The 14778-nt window shown below is 38.7% G+C and overlaps 1 protein-coding gene across 13 annotated transcripts in view; it reads left to right on the forward strand.

Annotated features, from left to right (window-relative positions):
* Positions 1–14778, forward strand: part of GRIA3 (glutamate ionotropic receptor AMPA type subunit 3) — a 315767-nt gene that overhangs the window by 284238 nt on the left and 16751 nt on the right. For 7 of the 13 annotated variants that reach the window (XM_078362314.1, XM_078362317.1, XM_078362313.1 and 4 more), the window contains one exon: positions 5645–5892. In XM_078362314.1, the coding sequence (XP_078218440.1) occupies positions 5645–5892 (248 nt within the window). Of the gene's footprint in view, positions 1–5644; positions 5893–6454; positions 6570–14778 lie in introns of all 13 variants that reach the window. The other 6 variants (XR_013531388.1, XR_013531387.1, XM_035288793.3 and 3 more) reach the window with 1 other exon arrangement.

Genomic DNA, 14778 nt, shown 5'->3' on the forward strand with positions numbered 1-14778 from the left:
GAGTTTTGGGCTGTGGTGCGCTATGCCGATTGGGTGTCTGCACTAAGTTCAGCATCAATATGGTGACCTCCCGGGAGTCAGGTTACCTAAGGAGGGTTGAACCGGCCCAGTTCAGAATCGGAGCAGGTCAAAACTCCCATGCTGATCAGTACTGGGATCACGCCGGTGAATAGCCAATGCACTCCAGCCTGGGCAACATAGCGAGACCTCGTCTCTAAAAAAATAATAATAATAAAAAATTTTTTAAAAGGAAGAAAAAAATCCCGTTTTTATGGATGAGGAAATTAAGATACATAGACGCTAGATAATTTATGCACTTACAAGTATAATTCAAACCCAGGCAGTCTGACTACACACTCTTAAGCACTGCATTATATAGTTACTTTGAACTTACATGAAGAATAGTTTTATTGCTAGAGAGCTGCTATATGCACAACGACTTGGAGTGAACAACACCATTGCAAAGAGACACAATGTCTAAGTGGTAGGCTTCTGTGTATCAGACTCGCAGGGCCCAAGATTAAAATTTTCACATCAACAAAAAGACAAATTTCTTCATTATTTTTGACCTTCATGATGTATTACAAATAGAGCTATGACTTTTGAATCCGTTAATGCTAAGGCTCTACCACATATGCTGTTTTGGATTAATCTGTTCCTCTTCCATTTATGCGTTTCTCCTTTGGATTTCGGTTGCTAATTATCTAGCAGTGCTTGAGAATTTCTTGTGGCCTTTCTTTATAACCATTGTTTGTTCCTTTTTAGGTACAAAATGTTGCTCTGTGGGATGAAAGAAATGAATCGTGGTGGGTTGGAGAATAATGAACTTGTTATGACATATACTGCCCAGAAATTGCTTAATTTCTCCCAGATGATAGAGCTAAGATTCAGTCCCTTTTATTGCCTTCTTATTTCAGCCAAAATAAGACAGAATGAAAAAAAAAAAAGGAAAGAAAGAAAAAAAGAGGAAATGCTTATTTGGATTTTTTTCTTCTTTCTGATCTGAATGTTATACTGATACTTAAATACTAGTTAGAAAGATAAACATTTCAGCTTAATTTCTCTCACTCATGAGTCATTTCTTTTCCTCCCTTCTAATCTCTTTGAGAATTCAGTCATCAAAAAGAGCCCAAGAATTTCTGCTACTGACTTGTCATTTAATGCATTCATTAATATCTGCCACATGTATACCATGTGCATTTAAAGGGCCTGCTTCAAGCAATGCTATTTATTCTCCTAGAAATGCATCATTGCCTAAAGGAATAAACCTTTTAACCTGTATCAGCAATCAAAAAGCTCAAGTAAATGATGAAGTAAATGAGTCCAAATTACAGTGCACTTGGTTCAGAATTCATGGAGCCCTTTGCCCTTGGCTTATAAACTTAGCTTTGGAAGCAATGGCCTGTTTGCAAATAGTGTGAAAGACAAATATGTCTGAAGTCTCTCCTTCCTAGACACCCACCTTGTATTCAGGTCTAGTTGGGCCAAGATGAAGAACAAAAAATAGCTGTTTATAAATGCATGCATACCCACTACAGAGTTTTCTATAATGCCAAAAAAAATGGCATTATAGAGCCCTTCAAAAGGGGTTGGGTAAATAAAACATAGTATGTGCCTAGATTGAAGAGCTATGCAGCCATTATAAAGGAGATATGCTTATTCCAGTAAAAGCATTTTTTTTAAGTGCAAGGGAATAGTAAAGGCCAAATTCAGTATGGTGGTTACTTTTGGTGAGTAGAGAGGAATACGTATTTAGGGAGGGGTAGATAAGCAGACTTTAACTAACTTCATAATGTTTAATTTGTTAAGCTTTATGGCAGGTACACAGTGTTTTTACATTATTGTTGTATCTTTCTGCGTATCTGAATTATTTACTAGTTTTTAATTCTTTGGGTAACTGACTAGGAAATGTCTACTGAAATAAAATAAAGTCCTTGACAATGTGTTTCATTACAATGTTTAAAAATTGTCTTATGTGTCAAAAGAGGATTATGTAATATGGAATGAGCATAAATGACTATGGGTGAGATTTTAATCTTAGAAGGCCTTGATTGTTAGGGATTACTTGGGGAGAAGCTATTGATGTGGGCATCAAAGACAGGCTAAGTAGCATTTAAAAAGAGGATTGAAAAACATGTATCCAAATTGGTTTAGCAAGGTACTCAGTGATTTTTAGAAAAAAATCCAGCTCTTGAATTCTACAGTGCTATAAAGATAGTGCTGGTAGCCATTTTTACCTGAACTTCTGATATCTTTGTCCAACAATCTGGTTATCACCATGGTCAAGCCTATGCTTCAGTTATTAAGCAAACATATCGTTAGTCTGTCATGTATACAGCAATTTGCTGGCTGCCAAGAGGACTAGCAGAATGAATAAGGCATGGACTTTGTCCTCAGGAAACACTCAAGTAACAGGGGAAGAGAGACACATAGTTAACTCATCCTACTGCGATTAAGCTCTATAGCAAAGATATGAGCAAATGGCTTTGGGAGAACATCCAAAGAAACACTTCTGTGGGGGCAGGAAAGGGTTAGGAAGGACTTCACTGAAGACATGACATCTTCTCTGGATCTTGTAGATGAATAAGGTAATCCAAGCAGAAGCAAAAGCATAACCAAAGGCATAAGACATGGAAGTGGCTTATTTCAGTGACCAGTGAGTAGCCCAGCATGACCTCATCATAGGAGAGTATAGCCAAGATCATAAGCACTCTTGAATATCATACATAAGAGTTTGGATTTTTTTTTCTGTAAGTATCAGGGAACTATCAGAGGATTTTAAAGAATGAAGTAACTTGATCAAGTTTTCATTTTGGAAGAATCACTGGAGGATTAATTGAATAGAGAGACGAAGCAGGAAGACCAGTTAGAAGCAAGATAGTCTAAACAAAGCAATGATCGAGCCTGACCGAGGAAGGGCAATAGTAATGAGAAAGAAAAGAAGATGGGAAGACAGATTCTAAAAGCATTGCTACACTAGAATAAACATGGCAGAATGAGGGAGTGAGGGAAAAGTAAAACCAAACCCTCTAGCTTGGAGGTTAGGCGGTTTACCGATAGAATATAGAAGGAAACCCAGGCTTTACAAAGTGGATAATATAGATTTGGTTTGGAAAAGCTTAATCTGAAAATGTCTTTAGGCCCATCAGGTGGAGATGTCCATCAGCAGGGCTTGTTTGCTATCTCCCCAAAATACATCTGGAATCCAGCCTCTTCTTTCCACCTCAGTCGCTTCCACACTAGCCCCAGCCACAATCGTCTCTCCTCTGGACTATTAGAATCATCCCCTAACTAATTTCCCTTTCTTCCACTCTGACCCACGTTATAGTCTATTCTCCAAATGGCAGTCAGAGTAATCCATTAAAATTTTAACTAAGATCTTATCACACTCCTCCTCAAAATCTTCCAATAGTTTCCTATAACAGGAAGAATAAATCCAAACTTTTTACCATGACCTCCAGGGCTCTACAAGATCTGGCCTCTGATTATCCACCTAAGCTCATTTCCTACCACTCTCCCTTTTTCTCATTTAATTTCAGTCTCAGTGGCTTCTTTTGCTACAATTTGTGCAAATCAAATGTGTTCCCATCTCAGTGAATAGTTTCAGCGACTCCTCCATGAGGGTCTGATTGCCATATACACAATGCTTAATGTCCATGGTGATCCAGCTGGGCAAGGTGGCTCACCCCAGTAATCCCAGCACTTTGCCAGGTGAAGGTGGGAGTATTGCTTGAGGCCAGCAATTTGAGTCCATGGTGATAGCTCTGGAAGTTTCAGCCCCTCTGGAATTATTTGGGCAGGTCCAAGCAGGCTCCAAGAAAGATGCAACGTAGCCAGCCAAAGTCCAGAGAAGAGCAAATAAATAATCAAGAAATCTGGGGTGGGGGCCAGGAAACCCCACAAAAAGACATTTGAAAACATGGTATATGTTTATCGTTCCTGCCATGCTATCTTGACCTCTGGTCAAGTATCACCTTAGAAATTTTTTCTACGATTTTCATTCCTAAGGACCTAGCTCCCACCTCAATTGGAAATTTTTGAGTCATTGAGTCTATAGTTTTTTAATATATTCTCCAGAATGACTAACATAGGGCTTGAGACACAGTAAGCATTCAATACATGTTCTAGGGACCACCCCAGTTGATACGAAATTTGGTGGGATTATATGTAAAATTCCGAAAGGTAAAGATGAGAGAGACTTGACTTGGCAGAACTAAATTTTGGTTTGGCCTCAACCTGAGTTGAGGGAAAGACTCTATTCACTCTATTATATTCTTCCAGTGCTTCTCAGTAAATAAATATTTCTTGAAAGGATAGATGAATGACTAAATACATAAATGCAAACTTAAGCAGCATTGGTAGAAAGTAATGCTCAAGGCCAGGTGCTCACGCCTGTGATCCCAACACTTTGGGAGGCTGGTGGGGGAGATTCACTTGAGTCCAGGAGTTTGAGACCAGCCTGGGCAACATAGTGAGACCTCATCTCTACCAAAAAAAAATATAGCTGGGTTTGGTGGTGCACACTTCTAGTCCCAGGTATTCAAGAGGCTGATGAAGGAGGATCATTTGAGCCTGAGAGGTCGCGGCTGCAGTTAACTAAGATCACACCACTGCATTCCAGCCTGGGCAAGAGAGTGAGAACCTGTCTCAAAAAAAAAAAAAATGGAAGAAAGAAAGAAAATAATGCTCCAAAACAATAAGCTTGTTTGTTGTTTTCATTCTGTTTTGGCCATTTATTTGGGGTACTGTGTCTGTTTCTATACACTACAATTAGAGACAGACATTACCAACTAGAATGTGCCTATGAGTGGAAAATCAAAGTTGTCAGAGTTCTGGAAACAATATCAGTGAGTAGAGTTTCACCTGATGAAGGATGAGAAGGGGACATAATAAAAGCCTTTCAATAATTAAAGGACCATTGTACAAAAGGACAGAATAATTGTATATAGCTCTAGTGGATAGTACTAGGGGTTGAGTGGAGTGAATTAAAATACTACCTATTGAATACAATATTCACTACCTAGGTGACCGGTACTCCAAACCTTAGCATCACACAATATTCCTACGTAACACATTTGCAAATGTACCCCCTGTGTCTAAAATAAAAGCTGAAATTGTAAAAAGGAATAAGAGTATAGGAAAACAAAGATCAGCTCAGAATAAGGCAGTACTCTCTTGCAATGATTGATGTCCCATGCTGGAGTGGGCTGACTAAAATGGCTATATACTCCCTCACAATGGTCTTTGATTAGGCATATTCTGCTATGATTAGATAAACACAGCAGGATATTGTAGAGAAGATTTTTTCATTGAAAGGAAAATTAAACTAAGAAAATGTTTTTCAAACCAGATTGTAACAAATTAGAGGGGCCATGAAATCAATTTAGTGGGTCCTGAGCAACGTTGTTTTAAACAAATTCCAATAGAATAGAAAATATCAGAGAGCATCACACATAACAAGGGTGAGTGTGGTTTTTGAGAACTTGTTTTGGAAATATGTTTACATATGTATGAACGGGTCTACTAGGCTGCAGTGTAACGTGTTTTTTATTACTGTGGATTGCAATTTTTAAAACTACTGCACTAAGCCCTCCTCCAGATTGAATATCTGGCAGCTCTAAGAGCTCTTGTCTCTTTGGTGCAGAGATCCAAAATTGCTGTGTACGAGAAAATGTGGTCTTACATGAAATCAGCAGAGCCATCTGTGTTTACCAAAACAACAGCAGACGGAGTGGCCCGAGTGCGAAAGTCCAAGGGAAAGTTCGCCTTCCTGCTGGAGTCAACCATGAATGAGTACATTGAGCAGAGAAAACCATGTGATACGATGAAAGTTGGTGGAAATCTGGATTCCAAAGGCTATGGTGTGGCAACCCCTAAAGGCTCAGCATTAAGGTGGGTGGAATAATATAACAATATCCGTGTTGTTATAGTATTCCACCTACCCTGATGCATTTTGTTGTCATTTTCTTTCTTGTGGATTTTGAGGTAACTTTTAAAAGTTTAAAATCTACAATATTCCATGGAGTTAAATAAGACGGTAAATTATGGTTTCATCTATTTAATGCATCCATTTTTTTTTAATGTTCTCTCTCTGTGTTGTCCTCTCTGACTGTTTGTTGCTGTTTTAATTTTACAGTCCAACGGCTTTTTCAATTTAAATGGTAAAAGCCAAGTTATGGTGCCATATGTGACGAATGTTAATTGCATGGATGTGGTGTTCTTGTTACTTTTTTTCTCAAAGACAATTTCCCCATCCCGCACACTTCAGTTTTGAGCAAATGTTATCCTCCATGCCACCTTCCAATATTTAACCCTGTATTTGCTGTACAGACATTTTTATAGCTCCACGTTCTGTGAAATTTAGCCAATTTGTCCTCTTGTGCTCCTTTTTATACGTTAACGATTTCCTAAGCATTTGTGCATTTTCTTACAAGTTATGTTTTATCGTTTCAAGAAATGCTGTTAACCTGGCAGTATTAAAACTGAATGAGCAAGGCCTCTTGGACAAATTGAAAAACAAATGGTGGTACGACAAAGGAGAGTGCGGCAGCGGGGGCGGTGACTCCAAGGTCAGCCTCAATGTCACCACAACCGGGTACCCTTAGTGACGAGTAATCGGCAAGACTGTTATCTTATTATTGAGGAGAGAGCACAAGACTAACACATAAAGTGGAATGACCAGGTTATTCCCCTGCCTGGCAGCTTTGGGAACCAAAAGGACTTTAGGGCACTGCCCACATTTTTGATCTAACTTGGGTCCCTTCTTAAACTCCCAGACAGAGGCTCCAACCACACCCTTTCCCTTCCTTCACCCACCAGATTGGTTGCATTATGAAGGCCATGAAGTGGGTTTCAATGCCCCAGGCTTTCAAGAGTCCAAGGCTTTCCTGTGAGACTGTCCCCGCCTGCCTCAGTCGAGTGGTATGAAAAATCAGATCCATCTACTGAAAAGTCAGGGCATAGCCTTTTTTTTTTCTAGGTTGTGATGGTTGCTCACAGAGGTTGGTTGGTTGAGTAAGGGTGGCTTCTTCAATTATGTGTCTGAGTGATGAGATGTTGTTCTCTATATGTGATAGCCCATTTAAGCAGGCCCCACTTAACTTGAAAGCCAAATAACAATCTCGGTTTCAAGTTAAATGGGGTCTTTCTTCAATAGGCCACCCCATATAGAGACTTTGCAAAGAGATTTTGTGTATTTAAGCAAGTGCGTCGCCTAACTGTGATACTGTATGTGTGTATAAATTCCTGATTTGGCTTCTCCTTAGCCATGTTCTTGGTTCAGGTAGGTCTAATTGTTATCCAGGCTGCCATCAAGAGAAAACCCATCTTACTTGGCATTCCTTTGGCTTCTAATGCTCTTTGGAGCTAGAATGAATGAATAGCCATCATCCAAGCAACAAGAAATAGGGGCAAACTCCGAAGCCACAATACCAAGTCATGGAAAGACACTTGGGGTAAGTACAGGAGAGGACCTGAAAACAGAATCCTCCATGGCCCAAGGGGCATGACAATTATATTGAAGCATGTAAAATCACCTCTTTTACGACCAAGATCCCATGGGCATCTTAAGGTGAAGAACAGTGTTTCCCAACCACAGACCAACAGACAGGCAAGCCAAAACTTTTCTTCTTCAAAGACAATGGTTGCACTTCTGCTCCTCTCTTTCCCTCTCTGTCCCTCAGGATCCTGATGGAAAAGTTAGTTTGCCAGTCTGCAAACACAATATGGGTTTGGAAACACTGATCCAGAGCACTTTCAAAGAAATAAATTTTAAAAGAACTTTCTTCAGCAAATAATCTTACCAGGCATTGGCATGGCCTTTTATTGTAAAACCTTGATTAACCAGAACTCACCTAACCAGTACCCCAACTAACTGAATTGCCCTCTCAGTACTTCACATTGATGAGAAAGCAGCAATAGTATTCCATAAAAGAAGACTGCAAGAAATTGATTTTTCAAAAAATTACTTACCAAGATGCGGCCTGTGGTTGGGTCACATTCGGCTCTTTCTCCTATATCTTCTCTCCATCTGGATTGACCCTCAAACGTTAAAGGCTGCTTCCCTGAAGCAAGAAAGTAGATACAAGCACTTTAAGAAAAAATGTTATTAGCCAAGAATGAACAAAATGAGTATTCTTATTGAAAATTCCATTCATCCCTTATGGATTCCAATTAATCAAGGTTTTACTATGTGTCAAAAAGCAGTAACTTTCTTTCCCACCAGTGTGAACTGATGACATTGACAATTTAGCCAAGCTCTTGGCTCATTTGATTTTTACAGTGGCCAACTTGATGGCCAAAGTTTTTAGCACTTTCTTCCCAGTCTTTTTCTCATGTTATTAGCACGGAGCACCTAATTGTATCATTGAAGTGAGTTGCAGAATGAAAATTGAGCTGGATTGGATGCATTACTCTCATGAATTCATCATTACACTCATCATGGTTAAAAAGGAGCCATGGACTGTAACAAGATGACTCTAAAATATCCACATGATGCCAAGTGCCCAGAAGTTTTCAGATAACCAGACGTTTGATGTTATATAAACAAAAAAATCTGCACGTATTTGGCTGAATTTTTACTTTTCACCCAGATGTTTTGGTACATGAAGACCCCAAAACTTTAGACCAGCTATTTTTAAATTACAACCAGCAATCAAGCTTTTTTTCCTCAGCTAGTACTGCTGCAAAGTTTTTTATCAAGTAACTTTATTGACAGCTAACGATTTCCAGATTATCTGAATTTTGATATGCAAATAGAAAAATATTTCAGTAGATCCTAAATGTTTTCAACTTCTCTAACCATAGTGCTATCTGCCAGGCATCTTTCAAATCGCTTTTCTTGGCCATTCCTACAGCCAGTCTTTTGAAACAAGTCAACCCTTTTCTCAACTATGGATAATAGTATGATCAGTGCTGCATACCCAACGATTGCTTATTCCATTTCTGGATTACCAAGAAGCTTGCCTTTATCTTCTTTCTTCTTGCTGCCTGCTGTTTTCTGAGAGTGAGCAAGAGAAGGGGCAAGAGATGAACTTGAATCTGGTTACCACTACTTGTTAGTGATGCTAAAAAAAAATGGAGAAGGAGGTAGAAATGGCAGTAAAACCTCATTAATTTGGAGCCCTCTAATAATTTGTGATAAACTAGACAGGGACCATGCTACAAGTTAACTTTATACTATCAGGCATGGGGACAATAAAGGTTTGTTAAGCAAATGAAGAGTTTAGACTGGAATGTCAGTTGAATTTTTTCTTAAGAGAACAAGCCCTTTTCAAATGTTGGGAGCACTTATTAGATATAATCATATTCGTTACATATCTATTGCTAAAGTAGTTCTCACGAGAATCTCCACTAAGGCAATGTTTTATAGTCAATTTGAATTACAAAATAGACTTAAAGTAATAACACTGTCATTCTTCAAACCTATTTTGTAATACAGGACTTGCTTTACTCATTCAGACAATCCTTTCCCTCTGTTCCTCCAAATCAGTAAGGTTTTATTGTATTAGCAAAATAGCTTGAGATTTACACCTCTTCACTGTGTCCCATCTCATTAACATAACAGTTGACTGTTGAATATACCAACATTTCACAGAGAAAGTAAGATTCAGAGATGGTGATGACTTTGACAAGGTCACACAGCTAATGCTGTCACAAATCGCTGCTTTCAGAGTCACCTCTTGTGATAATATTGCAGATGACATTTTAGCACTACCACCTATCCAATGAGCAATGTGAATCTGATTGCATGTGATACGTTTCCATAAAAATCAGGTTTATTCGCAACTACCTTGTTACTAGGCAAATGGCATATTTTAGCTGTTATAGCCCTCAGTACTGATTACTAAAAATGACAATAATCACAACACCTGACATTTATAAGTGCTTTTGCTTTTTCAAAATACTTTCAGGCCTATTATCTCTGAAACCAGGAGAGGGAGGAATACCGGTATCACTTATCTTTCTGTCTCTCTCTCTCTCTTGCAACCTTTAAATAATAATAAATGGGCAATTATGTTAAGTCATTGACTTTTTCTCCCCTGACATGAGACATTATACATTCTGAGATTAGTCTAGAAAAGTCACCATGCTATGGAAAGAAACAGCAAATTTTCAGGCTATTGTAAATGTACATGAGCTTAAACTAATAAAACTAATATTTTATTATTTCATTTTATTTTATTTTATTTCGATGGATACAAGGGATTAAGAACCAGGTCAGTCTCTGAGGCTGCCCCTGAACCAGACCTACAAGCTGGAACCAGAATACTCCTTGGCTTTACCAATTTCCCAAACCTGAGCTAATAGGACCTAAACAGAACAGACTTGATCGTTTCTTAATGAACTGTAAATGCACATGCAAGGATCATGTAAATTAGAGCTGTGGTTTGTGAATTTTTAACCTGCAAATCACCCTTTTGTGTTCATGCCTTATTATAATGTGTGTGCAAATGCAGTAATTAAGAGCCAGTAGGTTTTTTCAGTGATAAACCCAGATCACCAGGGGTTTGTGACATAGCCAGTGAAAGTCTATCGTTGTAAATCACAGCAGAATGGGGGATTTATGTGCAGAACTACCACATAGGCACACCAGCCTCTTCTGCAGCTGCCTGTCTTCTCAAACATTTATGTTCTTATCCCCCCATCCACCTTACTTCATTCCCTTAATCTTGGGTAAAGGGCACCAGCTTGACTTTCCCATCTAGCCTTACCTTACTACAGAGGGTAGGGTCAGTGAAACAAGTTATTTGTGACTGAGGTGGAAAGTTCTTACAAACTCTACCCAACTTCACCCTAGAATTATACCAGACTTTAGTTTACTCTGCAGGGATTAAAATAGACTCCCAGTGTCCATATATGCCAAGATGAAAATCAGCACGTGTGCTCTTGACAACATTGAAACAGAATATTTAAAGGGACCATTCTGAACTCCTTGACTGCAATGAGAATTATATGATAGGTGGGTGCCTTAACTTGAAAAGCATATAAGGAAATGAGGGAAGAGGATGGGCTGTGCAATGGAACCTCCATTATTTCAATAAATGGTAAGATGCTCATTATGACTAATAGCATATTGATAGAGAAATTGCAGTTTTACTATATCTTCAAAAATATATAGGAACTAGAATAAACTGACCAGTGTGATGCTAGGAAAAAAACTTAGGGAATTTGTTTAAATTTTTTCCAAAAAAATACCTGCAATTAAAATCAGTTGCGTTTCCTTTCACATAGGTGCTCTCAAGGTACCTAAAAAGAGTTTGTTCTCTGAAGAAATTAAAACATGTTCCTCCTCCCTATCACTAGCTATCTTTGTTTTTTTTTTAATCCCATGCATTTGCTTAGCAAGCCTCCTATTCAAAGACAGTAAAAAGTTACACTCTCAGACAGCCCATTTCCAAAATACCTCAGCTTCATATTTGGCAGAACATAGATGAATGAGGTTATACTGTATTTCTCATTGGTGCAAATGAGATCTTCAGTTTGATGTGTATTTCTTCTTCTTCCATGTATGTCTACAATTCTCCTCTCCTATGCACCGTCTCTTAACCACTTCTCTTCCACACCCAGAATTCTTTGACTTTCTTGGGCCGTGGGTAATGGATATGAATCTGCATCTGCCTTTACCTGCAACAAAATGGACCTTTTATTGGCAGGAGCCATCCCTGAAGGTAGACATTTCGGATACCCAGGGTTAAGATGGATCCCAATGACTCTTTATTGACACTGTTATGTGTGTAGGCAAGAATCATTACAGATCGATGGCACTTCCTGGGTCTTAGCAGAAGTTCCTGTGAATCCCCAAGATTCTGGTTTGGGATCGAGGAGTAGGGTGAGTATATTACGCTCTTCGTTGGTTTGCATGATTCTATGCTGGCAGTGCCTCCTGGAAGTATGAAGAACCTGACAGTTTTCTTTCCTGGTAGTCACTAAATTTGCTCCTTGAACTTACTCAGGTCTTCTTCCCAAGAGCAAATCCTCACTTTCTCTCAAGTGGCTGCTTCAAGCAAGAGACCTGTTACCTTAAGAACTGAACCAGTCCAGTGGCTGCCAAAACCATTGATTTTGCCAAATGATGTTAAAGAATAAATTCCACTACCAGAAAAAAATGTAATCCAGAAAGAAAATATTTTTTAAAATAATTCCATTCTAATGATTTTTTAAAAAATTGACTGTGGCATTAACATGGTTTCTATGATTAGGACACTATTATTGCCTTTAGTGTTATCCTGATAACTTGAATGTGTTTCTTATTGACAAATAATGGCCAAATGTCCAACACCAGAGCTACAAAAAGAGCCACAGGGATGAAAAGCCTGAAGGTAAGAATGCTGTTATACAATTGCCAAGAGGAAAGACACCATTGCAGTGGCAGAGAAATGGTGTATGCTTATTCCCTTTCTGCCCTTTGAAGACCAAATCATTCCGTTTCCTTTCATTTGGAGAGAAAGTTATACACAATCTCTGAAAGGTAGGACAGCCATGGAAAAGAAACATGAAAAATTTGATGTAATTGAAATATATTTGGTTAGGGTGGGAGTTGGGGTTGGTGGAACAGGGTGGGGGCAAATTGCTTTTATGAACAATTGAAATCCATTCTCTTTTGACTTTCTAGAGAGCGGTATAGCATTTGGCCCTTGGCACATGAGGCTGATCCCCATTGATCAGAAGTGGCAAAAGTGTTCTCCAAGTGCTGGATTCACCTTTTTGCTTAATTTCATCTGGCATTGAAGCAAATATTACTCAAAATATAGACCTAAGGCAACGGCATCATGTACATATATATATAATATTATATATATATAATATATATATATATATGTCCTGTCTGACATCACTGCTGGAAGTGCAGATGTGATGTGTAGATGCTAGAATGTATGCTAAAAGAGGGTGGTATATGCCCTAGCATGGCAACCAGATCTGATTTCAGATCTGATATATAGACTTCACTTGTTGCAATCTAGCTAAAACCGGTTATTTTTCTATGAGTTTAGCTAAAACTGATTATTTTTCTGAGTCATGGTCAAGGGATGGCTATTGGAGATAAAAGAGGATGTTGGCACCCATCAGATTGAACTCTCAATGCATATTTTGCCTAGGATCAGGGGAATGAGTTAAATGTCTTCAGAAACATTCATCATATGAGTTTCTGGTACAGATCTGTTTCTCTCTTCTCATTCTATGCTTCTCTAGGTGACATTGCAATGAACTAAGGAAAACACACTTATACATAATAAAACCCAACCAAATTTTATAGTTTGAGTTTTTCAATGGATCTTAAAACAGAGTTTTCAAGTGAATTCACACCAACTATGTGTTTGAGCAAGTGCCTATGGCCACATTTTGATCAAAACTTAGCATTTTCCCTGAGCCCCTTCACTCTGTCAGGGACAAATTGGGAAAGAGGTCTTCCCACACTCTTGGGTTCAACTTATAGATGGAGAAGTTGAACTGAGGTCAAGTTTGGCAGTTCAGTAGCAATCTATCAGTGAAATACACAACCTATGGAATCAAGGAGTCTAATGCTCGGTATTTGAGAGGCTGTAATTTAGAAATGCCCCACTGGCTTTACCTATATATGTAAGAGTTGCTTCTGGGGCTGCTGCTGCAGCACAGATACTCATCAATAGGTTTCAATCACTAACATTGTTAGGCCCTTAGTAAAATGACTCACAGCTTTCAACTCTTAATGTTATATGCATGTGTTACTGAATTTGTTCTAGTATTAAATTATACCAATAGCAAGGAGTTAAATAGATTTGAGCTACATTCGTGAACTACATGGATATAAATACTCTGTCAGAGATGGCTTCTAGCAGCTAAGCACTGCATAACTGCAAATCATTGTTCAGTAATGCCAGCAGTCACATATGCACATGCTCCCAGGTTGTGCAGAAAGCCCAGGCCGATCCAAGGATGGAAGGATTGAAATGAAATCCTCATTTTCCTGGAATCCTACATTCAGGAACCTCTGTGAAAACAAGGGGATAGAGATTTGTTTTAAAAGGCTTCAGACACTAGTGTACTCAAGGGCATATTCTGAACTGCCATGGCCTCAAACATCTGCTATATAGAGAGAGAAATCCCTTCATTATACATATCCCAGGTTAATCTACAGAAAGGAATATAAAATACCACATAGTAAATTCTTTCATTCAGCAAATATTCTTCTTTTGCTTGATCATCAATGTGGCGTCAGCTTAATAAAGCAAAACCAACCTGGGAAGAGATGTCTGTGACTGCCTGCCTGGACATGCTTGTTATGTCCCAGGTGATTGATGCCGGGGCTTTTCCAGAGAATGCTAGAGAAGCAAGTGAATGAATGATTGGGAAAGATGCCTTGTCATTGTGAAAACCTGAAACATCTTCAGTAAAAGAGCCAGAAAAAGAAAGGATGGCTGTTCTCCTTCCATTGGGCCAAAAATATTTCTAAAAAGTTGTTCCTCAAAAATCACGAGATACCAAGAAGCAAGTGTTAGTAACTTAGAGCAAGGGTTTGGATAAGGGATAGGGTGAGAGAGGGGCTTCCAGCTTAGGTTGTGATAAGTTTCCATTCTCATCATCCAGATGATGTGTTGTCAGAGCAGATTTCTAATTGACTATGCAAATCCACCATCCTTGCTCATATATTTCTTTTACTTCTCTGTGATCTCCTTGTCTTTCTCCATAACCTACATATTTACACATATGAGGACATAGGATGCAGATAGATTCACATATATCTATCTCTCCTAAGGGTACCATTGAGGGTCTTCTGGAATCATTAATTAAACAGACATT

The sequence above is a fragment of the Callithrix jacchus genome, chromosome X, assembly GCF_049354715.1.
Source record: "Callithrix jacchus isolate 240 chromosome X, calJac240_pri, whole genome shotgun sequence".
NCBI lineage: Eukaryota > Metazoa > Chordata > Mammalia > Primates > Cebidae > Callithrix > Callithrix jacchus.